The sequence below is a fragment of the Chiloscyllium plagiosum genome, chromosome 27 (genome assembly GCF_004010195.1).
Source record: "Chiloscyllium plagiosum isolate BGI_BamShark_2017 chromosome 27, ASM401019v2, whole genome shotgun sequence".
In the NCBI taxonomy this organism is placed as follows: domain Eukaryota; kingdom Metazoa; phylum Chordata; class Chondrichthyes; order Orectolobiformes; family Hemiscylliidae; genus Chiloscyllium; species Chiloscyllium plagiosum.
Genome location: NC_057736.1, coordinates 27,518,429 through 27,531,330, shown reverse-complemented (window position 1 = coordinate 27,531,330; position 12,902 = coordinate 27,518,429). Strand labels below are relative to the sequence as shown.

The 12,902-nt window shown below is 39.5% G+C and overlaps 1 protein-coding gene across 24 annotated transcripts in view; it reads left to right on the top strand.

The window, feature by feature from the left end:
* macf1a (microtubule actin crosslinking factor 1a) overlaps nucleotides 1-12,902 on the top strand; it is a 604,319-nt gene that overhangs the window by 372,383 nt on the left and 219,034 nt on the right. For all 24 annotated transcript variants that reach the window (XM_043717780.1, XM_043717784.1, XM_043717779.1 and 21 more), the window contains 3 exons: nucleotides 208-360; nucleotides 5,333-5,421; nucleotides 7,743-7,878. In XM_043717780.1, coding sequence (XP_043573715.1) covers nucleotides 208-360; nucleotides 5,333-5,421; nucleotides 7,743-7,878 — 378 coding nt within the window. The remainder of the gene's footprint in view (nucleotides 1-207; nucleotides 361-5,332; nucleotides 5,422-7,742; nucleotides 7,879-12,902) is intronic.

Below are 12,902 nucleotides of genomic sequence, written 5' to 3'. Positions count from 1 at the left end.
GCGATCTCGCGTTATAAGAAAATCGTGCAATAATCACACCATTTAAGCTAATGGGGCCGGAATAGTGTTATAGCCAATATAGTTAAGGAAAGTTCACATTCTACAAATAAGTCTAAAATCTTCAATTGCATTAAAGCTAATTCACATTGAAGAAACACACATTTATAGCAGAACCGACTGTATCTTCTTCTTCACTCCTGACTACAGAAAGTTGTTGAAGAAGAGAAACATGAGCGTGTTGAAAAAATGAAGGAGCTCCTAGGCTGGGTTTTGAATACTCGTCATGAAATAGAAAACAGGAACACTCTACCAGAAGAGGGAGACCTGAGATCCATTGAAGAATCATTTTGTGAGCAGCAGGTATGCGAACACAAATGTCTTATATTAACATTCTGGGAGATAAAATGTAATATTGAGAGACTAATATTAAATGCGGCAAGTGGTCTAAATATGCATTATATTCTGCAGCATCTGCAAAAGATACAGATATGTCAACATTTCAACTGTAGATCTTCAATCAGAATGAAGATTATGGCCTCATTTGCACCCTCTTTGCCAGCCTGTAAATATCAGGGTAGAAGGGTGTGGAAAGTCAAGAATCCTCACTTGGCTTATTTTCAGGGTATGCCTGGAGGTGCCATGCATGGTGTTACACCAGGCATACCCATGGTGTAATACCTTATTTTTAAATTGTTTATATTTACATATAGAGTACTGCATGTCCCTTTCTTTAAAACATGGAGGATCTGGTGTTGGACAGGGGTAGACAAAGTTAAAAATCGCACAACATCAGGTTATAGTCCAACAGGTTTATTTGGAAGCACTAGCCTTGGGAGTACTGCTTATTCTCCACAACTACCTGATGAAGGAGCAGCGCTCCGAAAGCTGGTGCTTCCAAATAAACCTGTTGAACTATAACCTGGTGTTGTGACTTTTTAAAATTTTTTTTTTCAAAACAGCATTTTTGTATATTGTCTTAAACAGAACTAAGGGTAATAGTCTCCAAGGGAATGTTAACACTTTTTGGCTGTTCTTGGTTTTGTTTTAGTTCTCCAGAAGCAATGTTTTGTATATTTGTTGAAAGTAACTTACTAATTTAAAATTTTTTCTTCTTCCTTTCTGCTGGGTAGCCAAGCCTTTCACTATAGTCATAGAGTCAGAGGTATACAACGCAGAAACTGACCCTTCAGTCCAATTCGCCCATGCCAATCAGGCGTCCAAAGCTGATCTAGTCCCATTTGTCAGCATTTGGCCCTTATCCCTCTAAATCTTTCCTCTTCTTGTACCCATCCAGATGTCTTTTCAAATGTTGTAATTGTAACCACCTCCACCACTTCCTCTGACAGCTCATTCCATACTTGCACCACCCTCTTTGTGATAAAGTTGCCCTTTAGGTCACTTTTAAATCTTTTCCTTCTCACCTTAAACCTAGTTTTGCACTCACCTACCTTGAAAAAAGACCTTGGCTGTTCACCCTATCCATGTCCCTGATAACTTTAGAAACCTATATGGTCACTCCTCAGCCTCTGACCCTCCAGGGAAAATAGCCTCAGCCTATTCAGCCTCTCTGTAGCTTAGACATTCCAATCCCGGCAACATCCTTGTAAATCTTTTCAAGTTTCACAACATCCTCCCTATTGCAGGGAGACTAGAATTGAGTGCAGTATTCTAAAAGTGGCCTCACTATAGCCGCAACATAAAATCCCAACTCCTGTACTCAATGCTCTGACCAATGAAGGCAGGCGTGCCAAACATGCCAAACACCATTTTCACCACCCTGTCTATCTGTGATTCCACTTCAAGAAACTAAGCACCTGCATGTCTTGGTCCCTTTTTGTTTGGCAATGCTCCTGAAGAGCCTGCCACAAAGTATACTAACCCTGCCCTGATTTGCCTTAAAAGCAACATCACCCACTAAATTAAACTCCATCTGCCACTCATTGGCCCATCTCATCAAGGTCCTGTTGTACTCTATGATAACCTTCACTGTCCACTCCGCCACCAATTTTGGTGTCATCTGCAAACTTACTCATCATACCTCCTATATTCACATTCAAATCATTTATGTAAATGACAAAACGCAGTGGACCCAGCACCAATCTTTGCGGCACACCACTGGTCACAGACCTGCAGTCCAAAAAACAACTCTCCATCACCATCCTTTATCTCCTAGCTTCAAGCCAATGTATCCAGTTGGCTGGCCTCCCCGGATTCCATGTGATCAAACCCCCTTGTAAGAAGCTATGCAGAAATCATCATCTTGAGCTTCTGATGGTTGCTGTTGTTGTAATGGCTGTTAGTCGTAGAGGTCTCCAGCATGGAAACAGGCCCTTTGGCCCAACCTGCCCATGCCACCCAGTATTTACAATTAAACTCATTTCATCTGTCTGTGTTTGGTGCGTATCCCTCCATACCTATCCTTTCCATGTACCTGTCTAAATGTTTCTTAAATGACAAAATTGAACTCTGTTCCAGCACTACCTCTGGCATTCCAGACATTCACTACCATCTGAATTGCCCCTCTGAACCCTTTTGTATCTCTCCCCTCTCACCTTAAACTTATGCCTTCTAGTTTTAGACCCCCCTACTGTTGGCTATCTACTTTATCTATGCCTCTTATGATTTTATATGCCTCTAGGAGGTCACCCCTCAGTCTCCTATATTGTAGGGAAAAGTGTTCAGCCTATCCAACCTCTCCTTATAACTCAAACCTTCCAGACCAGGTAGCATCCTGGTAAATCTTTTCTGCATTCTTTCTAGTTTTAACGATATTCTCTCTATAGTAGGGCAACTAGAACTGCACACAGCACTCCAAATGTGGCCTCACCAATGTGTTGTACAGTTGCAAAAACGTGTTCCAACTCCTATACTCTGTTCTCTGACCGATGAAAGCAAGTGTGCCGAAAGCCACCTTCACCACCCTGTCTACTTGTGACTCCACTTTGAAGGAGCTATGAACCTATATGCTGAGGTCTTTTTGTTCTATAACACTCACCAGGACCCTACCATTTACGCTAAGTTCTGCCCTGACTTGACCCAGCAAAATGCAATACTTTGCATTTATCTAAATTAAACTTCATCTGCCATTCCTCAGCCCAGTGACCATAATTGATCAAGATCTCGTTGCATTCCCAACTAACTACCTTCGCTGTCCACTTTACCCCCAATCTTAATGAAATCCGCAAACTGACTAGCCATACCTCCTAAGTTCTCATCTAAAACCATTCTATAAATGGCAAATAACAGTGGACCCAGCACTGATTCTTAATAAATATTTTACTACTGAACATCGCCAGAACTTCAGAGTCATTGAATTATTTGCAGAATTTAATTGCTATTGTCATTTAGAGAGATATGACAATTAACATACAGCCAGGGGGAGGTGATGTCTAGTGATATTATCACTGGACTGTTAATCCAGAGACCCAGGTAATGATCGGAGGACCCAGTTTTGAATTCCAAGAGAGCAGATGGTGAAATTTGAATTCAAAAATCCAGTATTAAGAGTCTAATTGTCAAGTGTTGGAAAAACCCAACTGGTTGGCTAATGTCCTTTTGAGGGAAGGAGGCTGCCAACCTTACCTGGTCTGGCCTACATGGGGCTCCAGACCCACAGCATTGTGGTTTACTCTTAATTGCTCTCTGGGCAATTAGGGATGGGTAATAAAAGCTACCTAGCCAGCGAGTTCCTCATTCCATGAATGCGTAGAGATCCCACAAACAGTAATTCCGAGAGTTACCTGTTAAACTGGTTTTGGTGTGAGACCGAAGAAGAAATGTTAAAACAGGATAGTGGAAGTGGAGGTGAGCTCTTCTTTTACAAACGCTATAGGAACAAGGCAAAAACATACATGTTGTTATGGTCTCGGTTTGTCGTGGGGTTTGATTCCACGACAACCTGACTTTGAAATGTGCATACGGCTTACTGAGTGCCATTATATTAGGAGGTGTGAAAGAACAACTTGAGATTTTGCATTTCACCTGATGAAAGAGTGAGTGATTTCTGCTTAGACCTTCTGTATTTTAGAGCTAATAAAATTAAGAGTTAACTTTAAAGGTATTTAACTGTTGCTCTCAAATTTTCTGCAATCATGTAACTGCATAGGACCATCATCTATTATTGAAATTTGAAGTACTTTTTCTGTATCAAGATGCTTACACGTTTAATTCGGTTCCTCGGCATACCTGTTCAAATAACAGACTTTTTCACTAATGTGATAGCAAAATACTTTAGATGCTGTAAATACTCATCAGATCAGGCAGCATCTGTGATAAGAGGAAGTTTACAGATTGGTGATCTTTTCTCCGAATACTGTACTGAAATGTGAATTTTATCTCCTTTTTCACAATTGCTGCCAGACCAACTGACTATTTCCAGTATTTTCTGTCTTTACATTTTCAGCTATTTATTCTTGCTGCCATGATTGAATATACTCTGCTCCATACTCCGGTTGTAGGTTTGCTCGCTGAGCTGGTAGATTTGTTCTCTGACATTTTGTCACCAGTTATAGTTGGTCATGTTATTTGGTGGCTAGTTGGTGCCCATTTGTGAACCTCTCTGAAATGATATCATCTACCACGACAAACCAAGATGGATAAATAGCAAGCAGGGCAGGACACCAATGCTTCACTGGTGGCTCACTGATGATGTTACCGAGCATGGTGGCGAAACATCTGAGAACAAATCTACCAGCTCCGTGAACAAACTTACAACCTGAGTACATCCTGAGTACAAATCTTCTCCAAAATCTCTGCTCAACACTATTTGTGAATGTGCACATCTGCATTTCCTATTGTAAATTTGAAATTGATATCACTCGTCAGTCCTTTTATTAAAAAAAAATTTCTAATCCTGGAAGGATTTTTTTTTTAAAATTGCATTACATACTGGTAATAGTTTCTGGATTAGTGGTGCTGGAAGAGCACAGCAGTTCGGGCAGCATCCGAGGAGCAGTAAAATCGATGTTTTGGGCAAAAGCCCTGGTAATAGTTGTCTATCTAAACCCAATGTTTCCCAGTAGATTGTCTACTAGCTACATAGGATCATCATTTTTATTCACATCAAATTTGCATGCACCCTTTAACCATTTTTAAGTTGGTAAGATGGAAAGCAGAGTCTGTGATCATTTTGATAATTAAATGTTGAAGTAAATGTATACTTACATATTATATTTCCCTCCATAATTTAACATATGTGAAACATTTTCAAATAAACTCAGTTTAATGTTGCTAAAACTGCATTACTATGATGAGTCGGCAGTTTCTATTTGGGAAATACCATTCCAGGTGAAAGCATACTAGCAAAGCCTAAAAATATTTATTCTTGGTACAGGCAATTACAGAAGAACTCAATGCCAAGAAAGATCAAATAGTGGAAGCGGTCAAAACAGCACAGATTTTTCTAGCAAAGCATGGGAACAGGTTAGTTGGTGTTGTACTTTGTATTTGTTTTTGGATCTCAGTTGTTACCATGACAGCACATTTACTAAAAATGAACAGCTGGGAAAGGAAAAGATCTGCTTCCCGACTTAATTATGTACGGGTGTGGAAACTTAGATTTCACAAATTGTAATTCCTGCTGAGTTCATGGTTTGTGCAAAGTAATTTCTTGTGAAGGAAGTTCTATTGTATTCCTTGATCATCAACAGATAAGCAAAGTAACCCACATTTACCACTTTATAATCATTTAACTAGCAATACGGATGCTAAAATTGGAAATCTAAACTTAGACGTCCAGAGGAAATAATGTGGACAGGTGGGAAGTGATTCTCATTTGCCTTTAAGATAAAATTTATTGCTATTATCATCATTTCATTTGATATCTACATAAGTGCATACAAACATACGAATAATTGTCAGAGCAATATGAAGAAGTTTAATTATGTGCAGTAGCATATCTGCAGGGTCATCTGCATGACGTGTAACACCAACATCCCATTCCTGTGTTAATGTACTTTGATTCAGGTTGTTTTCCCCAAGGTAGAAATGGTACAAATACCATAGAAATATTTTGAGAATTATAATATTAAATAAAAATATACTTTTAATATCTCGTGTAATTATATTGGTATAATTCAAGCTCAATCTACAAATCAAAATAAAACAATTCTCCATTTAGGTTCCAGTGCTGCTGAGTTAAAAGATAATCCATGTTAATGAATGCATAAAGAAGTACTTCCCTTCATTGTATCAAAATATCTCATCTGGCAAGTCATCCTGTCCTTCCAGATTTCATATGTGCAAAATGTATTTTTGTATGTTGAAATAACTTGTAAGAAAGTTATAAAGGTTGATGGGGGGGTAAGCTAGTGGATGTGGTTTACTTGGACTTAGAAAGTTTTCGATAAGGTCCCACATAAGAGATTAGCATGTAAACCTAAACTGCATGCAATTGGTGTAGCATACTGATATGGATAGAAACTGTTTGGAAAACAAGAAACAGAGTAGGTATAAACAGGCCTTTTTCTGTGTGCCAACCAGTGACCAGTGGGCTACCGTAGGGGTCAGCTCTTAGGACCACAGATATTCACTATATATTGAGTTAGATTAGGGAACTAAAAGTAAATCTCCAAGTTTGCACATGATATAAAGCTGGTGGGAGGGTCAACTGTGAGGTAGACACAGATGATTTAATGTGATTTGGGCAAGTTAAGTGAGTGGGCAAATGCTTGGAAGATAAAGTATAATGTGGATAAATGTGAAGTTATCTACTTTGGTTGCAAAAACAAAGGGAGATTATTTATTATCTGAACGGCAAAAGATAAGGAAAGAGGGAGGTGCAATGAGACTGGGCAGGATTAATGTATGAAGAGAAATTTGATCGTTTAAGACCATATTTACTGCCTTTGAAGAATGAGGGTGGTGATTTCTCTTAAACCTATAATTCTGACAAGACTAGTCAGGGGAAACTGTGGAAGGACATTCCAGATATAAAAGACTTGGAGTCACAGTTTAAGGATATGAGATAGGCCATTTAGGACTGAGATGATGAGAAATTTCTTCAACCGGGGAGTGGTGAGCCGATGGGATTTTCTGTCACATGAAGTGGTTGAGGTCAAAACATTGTTTTAAAGAAGGAAATAGGTATAGTTCTTAGGGCTAAAGGGTATGGGGAGAAAGTGAGAACAGGGATTTGGATGATCTTGAATGGCACAGCAGGTTTGAAGGGCTAAATGGCCTAATCTACTCCTATTTTCTGCCTTTCTGAAAAAGGCCTCCAGAATCAGAAGCAATTTGAAAGTGAAGTTTGTGTTATCTGTGAGCATACTATTTGAGACATGTAATGTAAATATTAATTTTGTATCCTAATGTCTACTTCTGGTTAATACAGATTATTGTCAAACTCTTAAGGAAACTGGAATTTGAGTTCTCCAAGTTGTATGATATTTAATTTTTAAATCTCAGCAATTGGCTCATGTTTTCTGACCTAATTGAAATCACTTTCTTAAAAAAAGGGGCAGAGTTTGTTCATTTGGCTGATTATGAATTTCCTGTCTATTAGATAGAATAGAGGGAAATCGCAGATTAGTGAGTGCACTGCTGGAAAGCACTGACCATAATATCAATGTTAAAAGAAGTGGGAATTGGTTCAGTATAAATGTTAAAGTCCCAATGATCAAATGAAGTTTGACTGTTTTGGAAGAATCCCATGCAGAGGTTTCCTTCCTCATTTCATCTGCCCTCCTTTACTCCCTATTCCCAAATGCAGACAATATTAATTACTAATTGTTGAATCTTTCCAGGATGTCTCCGGAAGAACAACAACAAATGATGTCACAGTTGAACACGCTAAAAGAAACATATAGTCACCTGTGTGAGCAATCAGCAGAGCAACTTCAGCAACTACAGGATAAACTCACTGAAGAAGTGCAGCGCAAGGTATACTTTGGGTCATAAAAATATTGTTCTTGAATTAATATTTCAAGTATCTTTTTACTGCCTCCAACATCTGGTAATGTGACTACATGGATCAGTATATGAATGTATTTGTGACTGCATAAATGACCAAAAATCACTTCATTGCATGGTGTGTTTTATCTGTAGTAGCACGGAGTGAACATCATTACTCATGTACATCTGATTACTCAACCCACAGACAATTTTGTGTTTCTCAGCCGATTATCTCCAACTGAACAGTGCTGGCTTTCAATGTGCTCCCTGTAGTAAACTGTGTGTGCTTTGCCTTGTGTTTCTTTTCAAAGTATGTATCCGCTATATGCTTCATTTATAGTGAAAAACTGCTAGAAATTTATCAGGCTAATCATAGTTGACATTTAAAGAAATCTCATTACAAATTTGCACTCTTCATTAAGCAAACAAATAATATTGTATGATGTGAGTTGTAAAGGAAAATAGAGTTTCCATTTGCCTGACGAAACTCAGCAGGCCTGAAAGCATCTGTGGGAAGAATCAAAATTAACATTTCTATTCCAATTTAACACCTCTTTTAGCTGACTGAAGCTGAAAAAGGTATGAGAGAGCAAGTGGACCATAAGAGAGGGTCAGGGAGGGTTAGAAGGATTAGAGATCTCACATGTCACTGCATAAAGGACGTAAGAATGGTTGAAGCGATGTAAGATAGATCCAAATGTAGGTATTAATGGAAGGATCCAAGTTCTCCAGAAAGCAAAACCAAGAAATCCAGACACCTCCCAGAACCGTAATAAGATTCTTCTGTCCAAACTTTCCACCCGACCAGCCTTTAAATTCAAAGTATTATATTCTGTCATTTCTGCCAACTTCACCAAACAGATTTTTTTCTCCTCCCTTCTCCTGTCACTCTTCCAAAGGGACAGTTCCCTTCAGGATAACCTGATCCACTCCTCTTTCACCTTCAGCATCTTAAGCCCTCCCACTCCTTTCAGCTGAAGCAGTGACTTACTTATTATTCTTTCCGCCTAGTCCATTGTATTTGTTGTAGTATCCTCTATCTTGGTGAGATCAATTGCAGACCAGAGGAGTGCTTTGGGGAACACCTTGGCAGTCATTTTGTGTTGGTCAGGAAATAAATATTAGCACCACACCAAGAGGAATCCTGTCTGCTCCTCTTCAAACTGTGACATTAATGTGTGTTATACTGGCGTATGGAGCATCAGTTTAATGCCTTAATCCAAAGTATTTAGAATGCTGAGCATATTTTATGGATCAGGCTGTTAAGGCCCCTGCTGACGGAGATTACATTGCCTGAGAAACAAAAACTGAATCTTTTCAGACCTCATTAATTGTTTACTGCTTCATCAATGCATGACAGGGTGTGGGTGTGTTGTGTGTGATATGTGTTGAAATAAGAATGGTCTAATTGAGTTTTGCTCAATTACTACCACTTTTCCAAAGTTACTCACCTAATGTCTGTTTCCAGGATACCCATATGTTACCTATATATTGTGATGCACTGTGAAATACAGCCTGATACTAACTCTAATTGTGCCATATTTTACAGTGTTCTCACAATATATTAATATTTCAGCATTTGTAAGGTGTCTCATGATAAATAGCCAATCTTAGAACCTACCTTCTCTGCATTATTCAGCAACAGGAGGTTGGATATATATATATCTTTATTGCTTCACTGCAGAAAGGAACTATGTTTAAAGATGGTATGGTCTTTGCTTGCTATAAGCAACATAGTGTGATCATTATCAAGTATGAATTTCCATGACAAGTTGAGCATGATGTGTCACTCTGATTTTCCTATGAATAATTATGTCAAATTAACCAGCATCCTTGCTTACAACTCAAAACTAACCCTTCTGAAATAGAAGATGGATTAAAATTTGATGCAAAAACACCCCATAAGCCGCATGCTGGACCTAACAACAAGCTTACACTGTGTGTGACACTGCTGAAATACTCGCATTAGCTCTGTTTGCTACTGGCAAGCCTACTGGTAAGTAAATGTTTTTGTCTTTTCCTGTTCTAAATTGGTATATTCTACTTTTTTCACATTTCTGTCTTTGTTCGTTGTGTATTTCTAATTAAAATAATGCCAAACAATTAACTATCCACATCCTGGACATTATCATTGACTAGAAATTGAGCTCGAGTAGCCATTTAAATGCTGCGCAGTTATGGGCAGGTCAGAGGCTAGGAATCCTGCAGGGAGTAACTTACCTCCTGTCGTCTTAATTCCCTATGAACCATCAAAATGGCACAAGTCAGGAGTGTGATGAAATACTCCCCACGTGGCTAGATGAGTGCAGCTCCAACAGCATTCAAGCCACTTGACACCACCAGGATGAAGCAACCCACTTGACTAAAACACCATCCATCACCTTCACCACTCTATAGTGAGATGCAGCCTAATATACTAGCTACAAAATGCACTGCAGTAAATCACCAACCCTCCCTTGACAGTGCATCCCAAACCCAAGACCTCTGCCAGCCAGAGGACAAGGGCAGCAGATGCATGGGAACATTCATCTGCAAGTTCCCCTCCAAGCAACACGATGTCCTGAATTGAACTCTATTACTGCAATTCCTTCATTATGACTGGGTGAAAATCCTTCTAATAAGCACCATGGGTGCCTCTCCTTTGTGAGGACTGCAGTGTTTCACGAAAACAGTGCACTTACCACCTCCTTCAGTGCAATTAAGGACAGGCGATAAATTTAACATTTCCCAAAAATCATAGCTTACATTGTGGCTTTCAGGATCTCTGAAATGTATGATAACATTCCAGAAATTATCATATTTTGGTAAAAATGTCATATTGCATTAAATAAACAATTCTGTAAGGAGGAATATATTTTATATAACCAGTTTCAGGCTTGCATAGAAAATGGGAGCAGGAGTAGGCCACTTGGCCCTTCGAGCCTATTCCACTATTCATTTATAATCATGGCTGAGCATCCAAAGTCACTGGCCTGTTCCCATTTTTCCCCCCCATCCTTCGATCCCTTTAGCCCCAGTTGCTACCTCTGATTCCTTCTTGAAATAGTACAATGTTTAGCCTCAACTGCTTTCTGTGGTAGTGACTTCCACAGACTCACTACTCTCAGGGTGAAAATTTCTCCTCGACTCAGTCCTTAATGGTTTGCCTGTATCTGCAGACTGAGACTGCTGGTTCTGGACTACCCTATCATCAGGAACATCATTCATACATCTCCCCTGTCTAGTTATTAAAGTTTCCTCTTCATTCTTCTGAACTCCAGCAAATATACTCCAAACCTATTCAAGCTTTCCTCATGCATCAGTCCTGCCATCTCAGGAAATAATATGGCAAATTGTCATGACACTCCCTCTATAGAAAGAACATCCTTGCTCAGGTTAGGAGATCAAAACTGCACATGATATTCCAGATGTGATCTCTCTAAAGCGCTGTGTAATTGAAGCATGACATCCCCATTCACCCCCACCTCCTCCTCCTGTTCATAGCCATTTAGATAATAATCCACTTTCTTCTTTTTGCTCCCAAAGTGGATTATCTCATTTATTCACATTGAGCAAATGCATGGTATTTGCAGTATAATCATTCAACTTGTCCAAATCTCACTAAAGCATCTCTGCATCTTCCTCCCCTTCCATCCCCAGTTTTGTCATGTGCAAATTTGGGGATATTGCATGTAGTTCTCTTATCTTAATAGTTTAATATATATTGTGAATAGCTGGAGCCCATGCATTGATCCCTAGTGTATGCCACTGGTCACTGCCTGCCATTCAGTAAAAGGCCCATTTACTCCTATTCTTTGTTTCCTGCCTGGCAACAAGTTTTCTATCCATCTCAACACAACAACCCCAATCCAGTGTGCTTTAATTTTACATGCTAAGCTGTTATGTGGGACTTCGTCAAAATAAAATAAACCATACCCACTGGCTCCCCCTCATCTCTTCTTTTGTCATTGAAGAATGCCAGTAAATTTATCAAGTATGATTTTCTTTTCATAAATTCATGCTGACCCTGTCCAATCCTGCCATGTTTAGCAAGTGCTCAGCTATTCTGTCTTTTATAGTCTTTTTCAAATACAAAACTCCGATGAATCTCATTCTTAGATTTGGAGATTCTGGTGTTGGACTGGGGTGTACAAAGTTAAAAATCTCAATACCAGGTTATAGTCCAACAGGTTTATTTGAAAGCACTAGCTTTCGGAGCACTGCTCCTTCAGGTGGTTGTGGAGAATAAGATTGTAAGACAAAAATGTATAGCAAAAGTTTACAGTGTGATGTAACTGAAATTATATGTTGAAAAAGACCTGGATTGTTTAAGTCTCTCATCTTTTAAAATGACCATGTTAGTTTCAGTTCTTTCATATATAAATCGCAAAACGTCTTTAAAAGTTACATTGTCAAGTGAACTTTAACAATTGGTGTCATGTCGGCCCAGATAATGCATTGAAGGTTTGACCTGCCCTGTGTGAGACTCTGTGCTGCAATGGTCAGACTGGTTCTAATCTAAAAAATGGATTTACAGAATCTTACATGGATTCATGCAGTATTTGAGCAAAGTAAAATGCAATTGTGCAAGTACAAATTCGCCTGGTGTGGTGGGGGTTATGAGTGTGAGAGAGTGTAAAGGGGTAAAAGTCTATGACAGGGTGTGTGTGGGAGTGTATATATGAGAGCAAGTAAAAACAAGGGCTGCAGATGCTGGAAACCAGATTCTAGATTAGTGGTGCTGGAAAAGCACAGCAGTTCAGGAGCTTTTGCCCGAAACATCGATTTTCCTGCTCCTCGGACGCTGCCTGAACAGTCATGGGGACAGTGCTGAGCTGGAAGTTTGGAGCTGGGGGGAAGGGGAAATGAGGAAACTGGTGAAGTCCATATTGATGCCCTGGGGTTGAAGTGTTCCAAGGCGCAAGATGAGGCGTTCTTCCTCCAGGCGGCGGTGAAGGAGGCCCAGGACCTCCATGTTCTCGGCTGAGTGGGAGGGGGAGTTGAAATGTTGGGCCACAGGGCAGTGTGGTTGA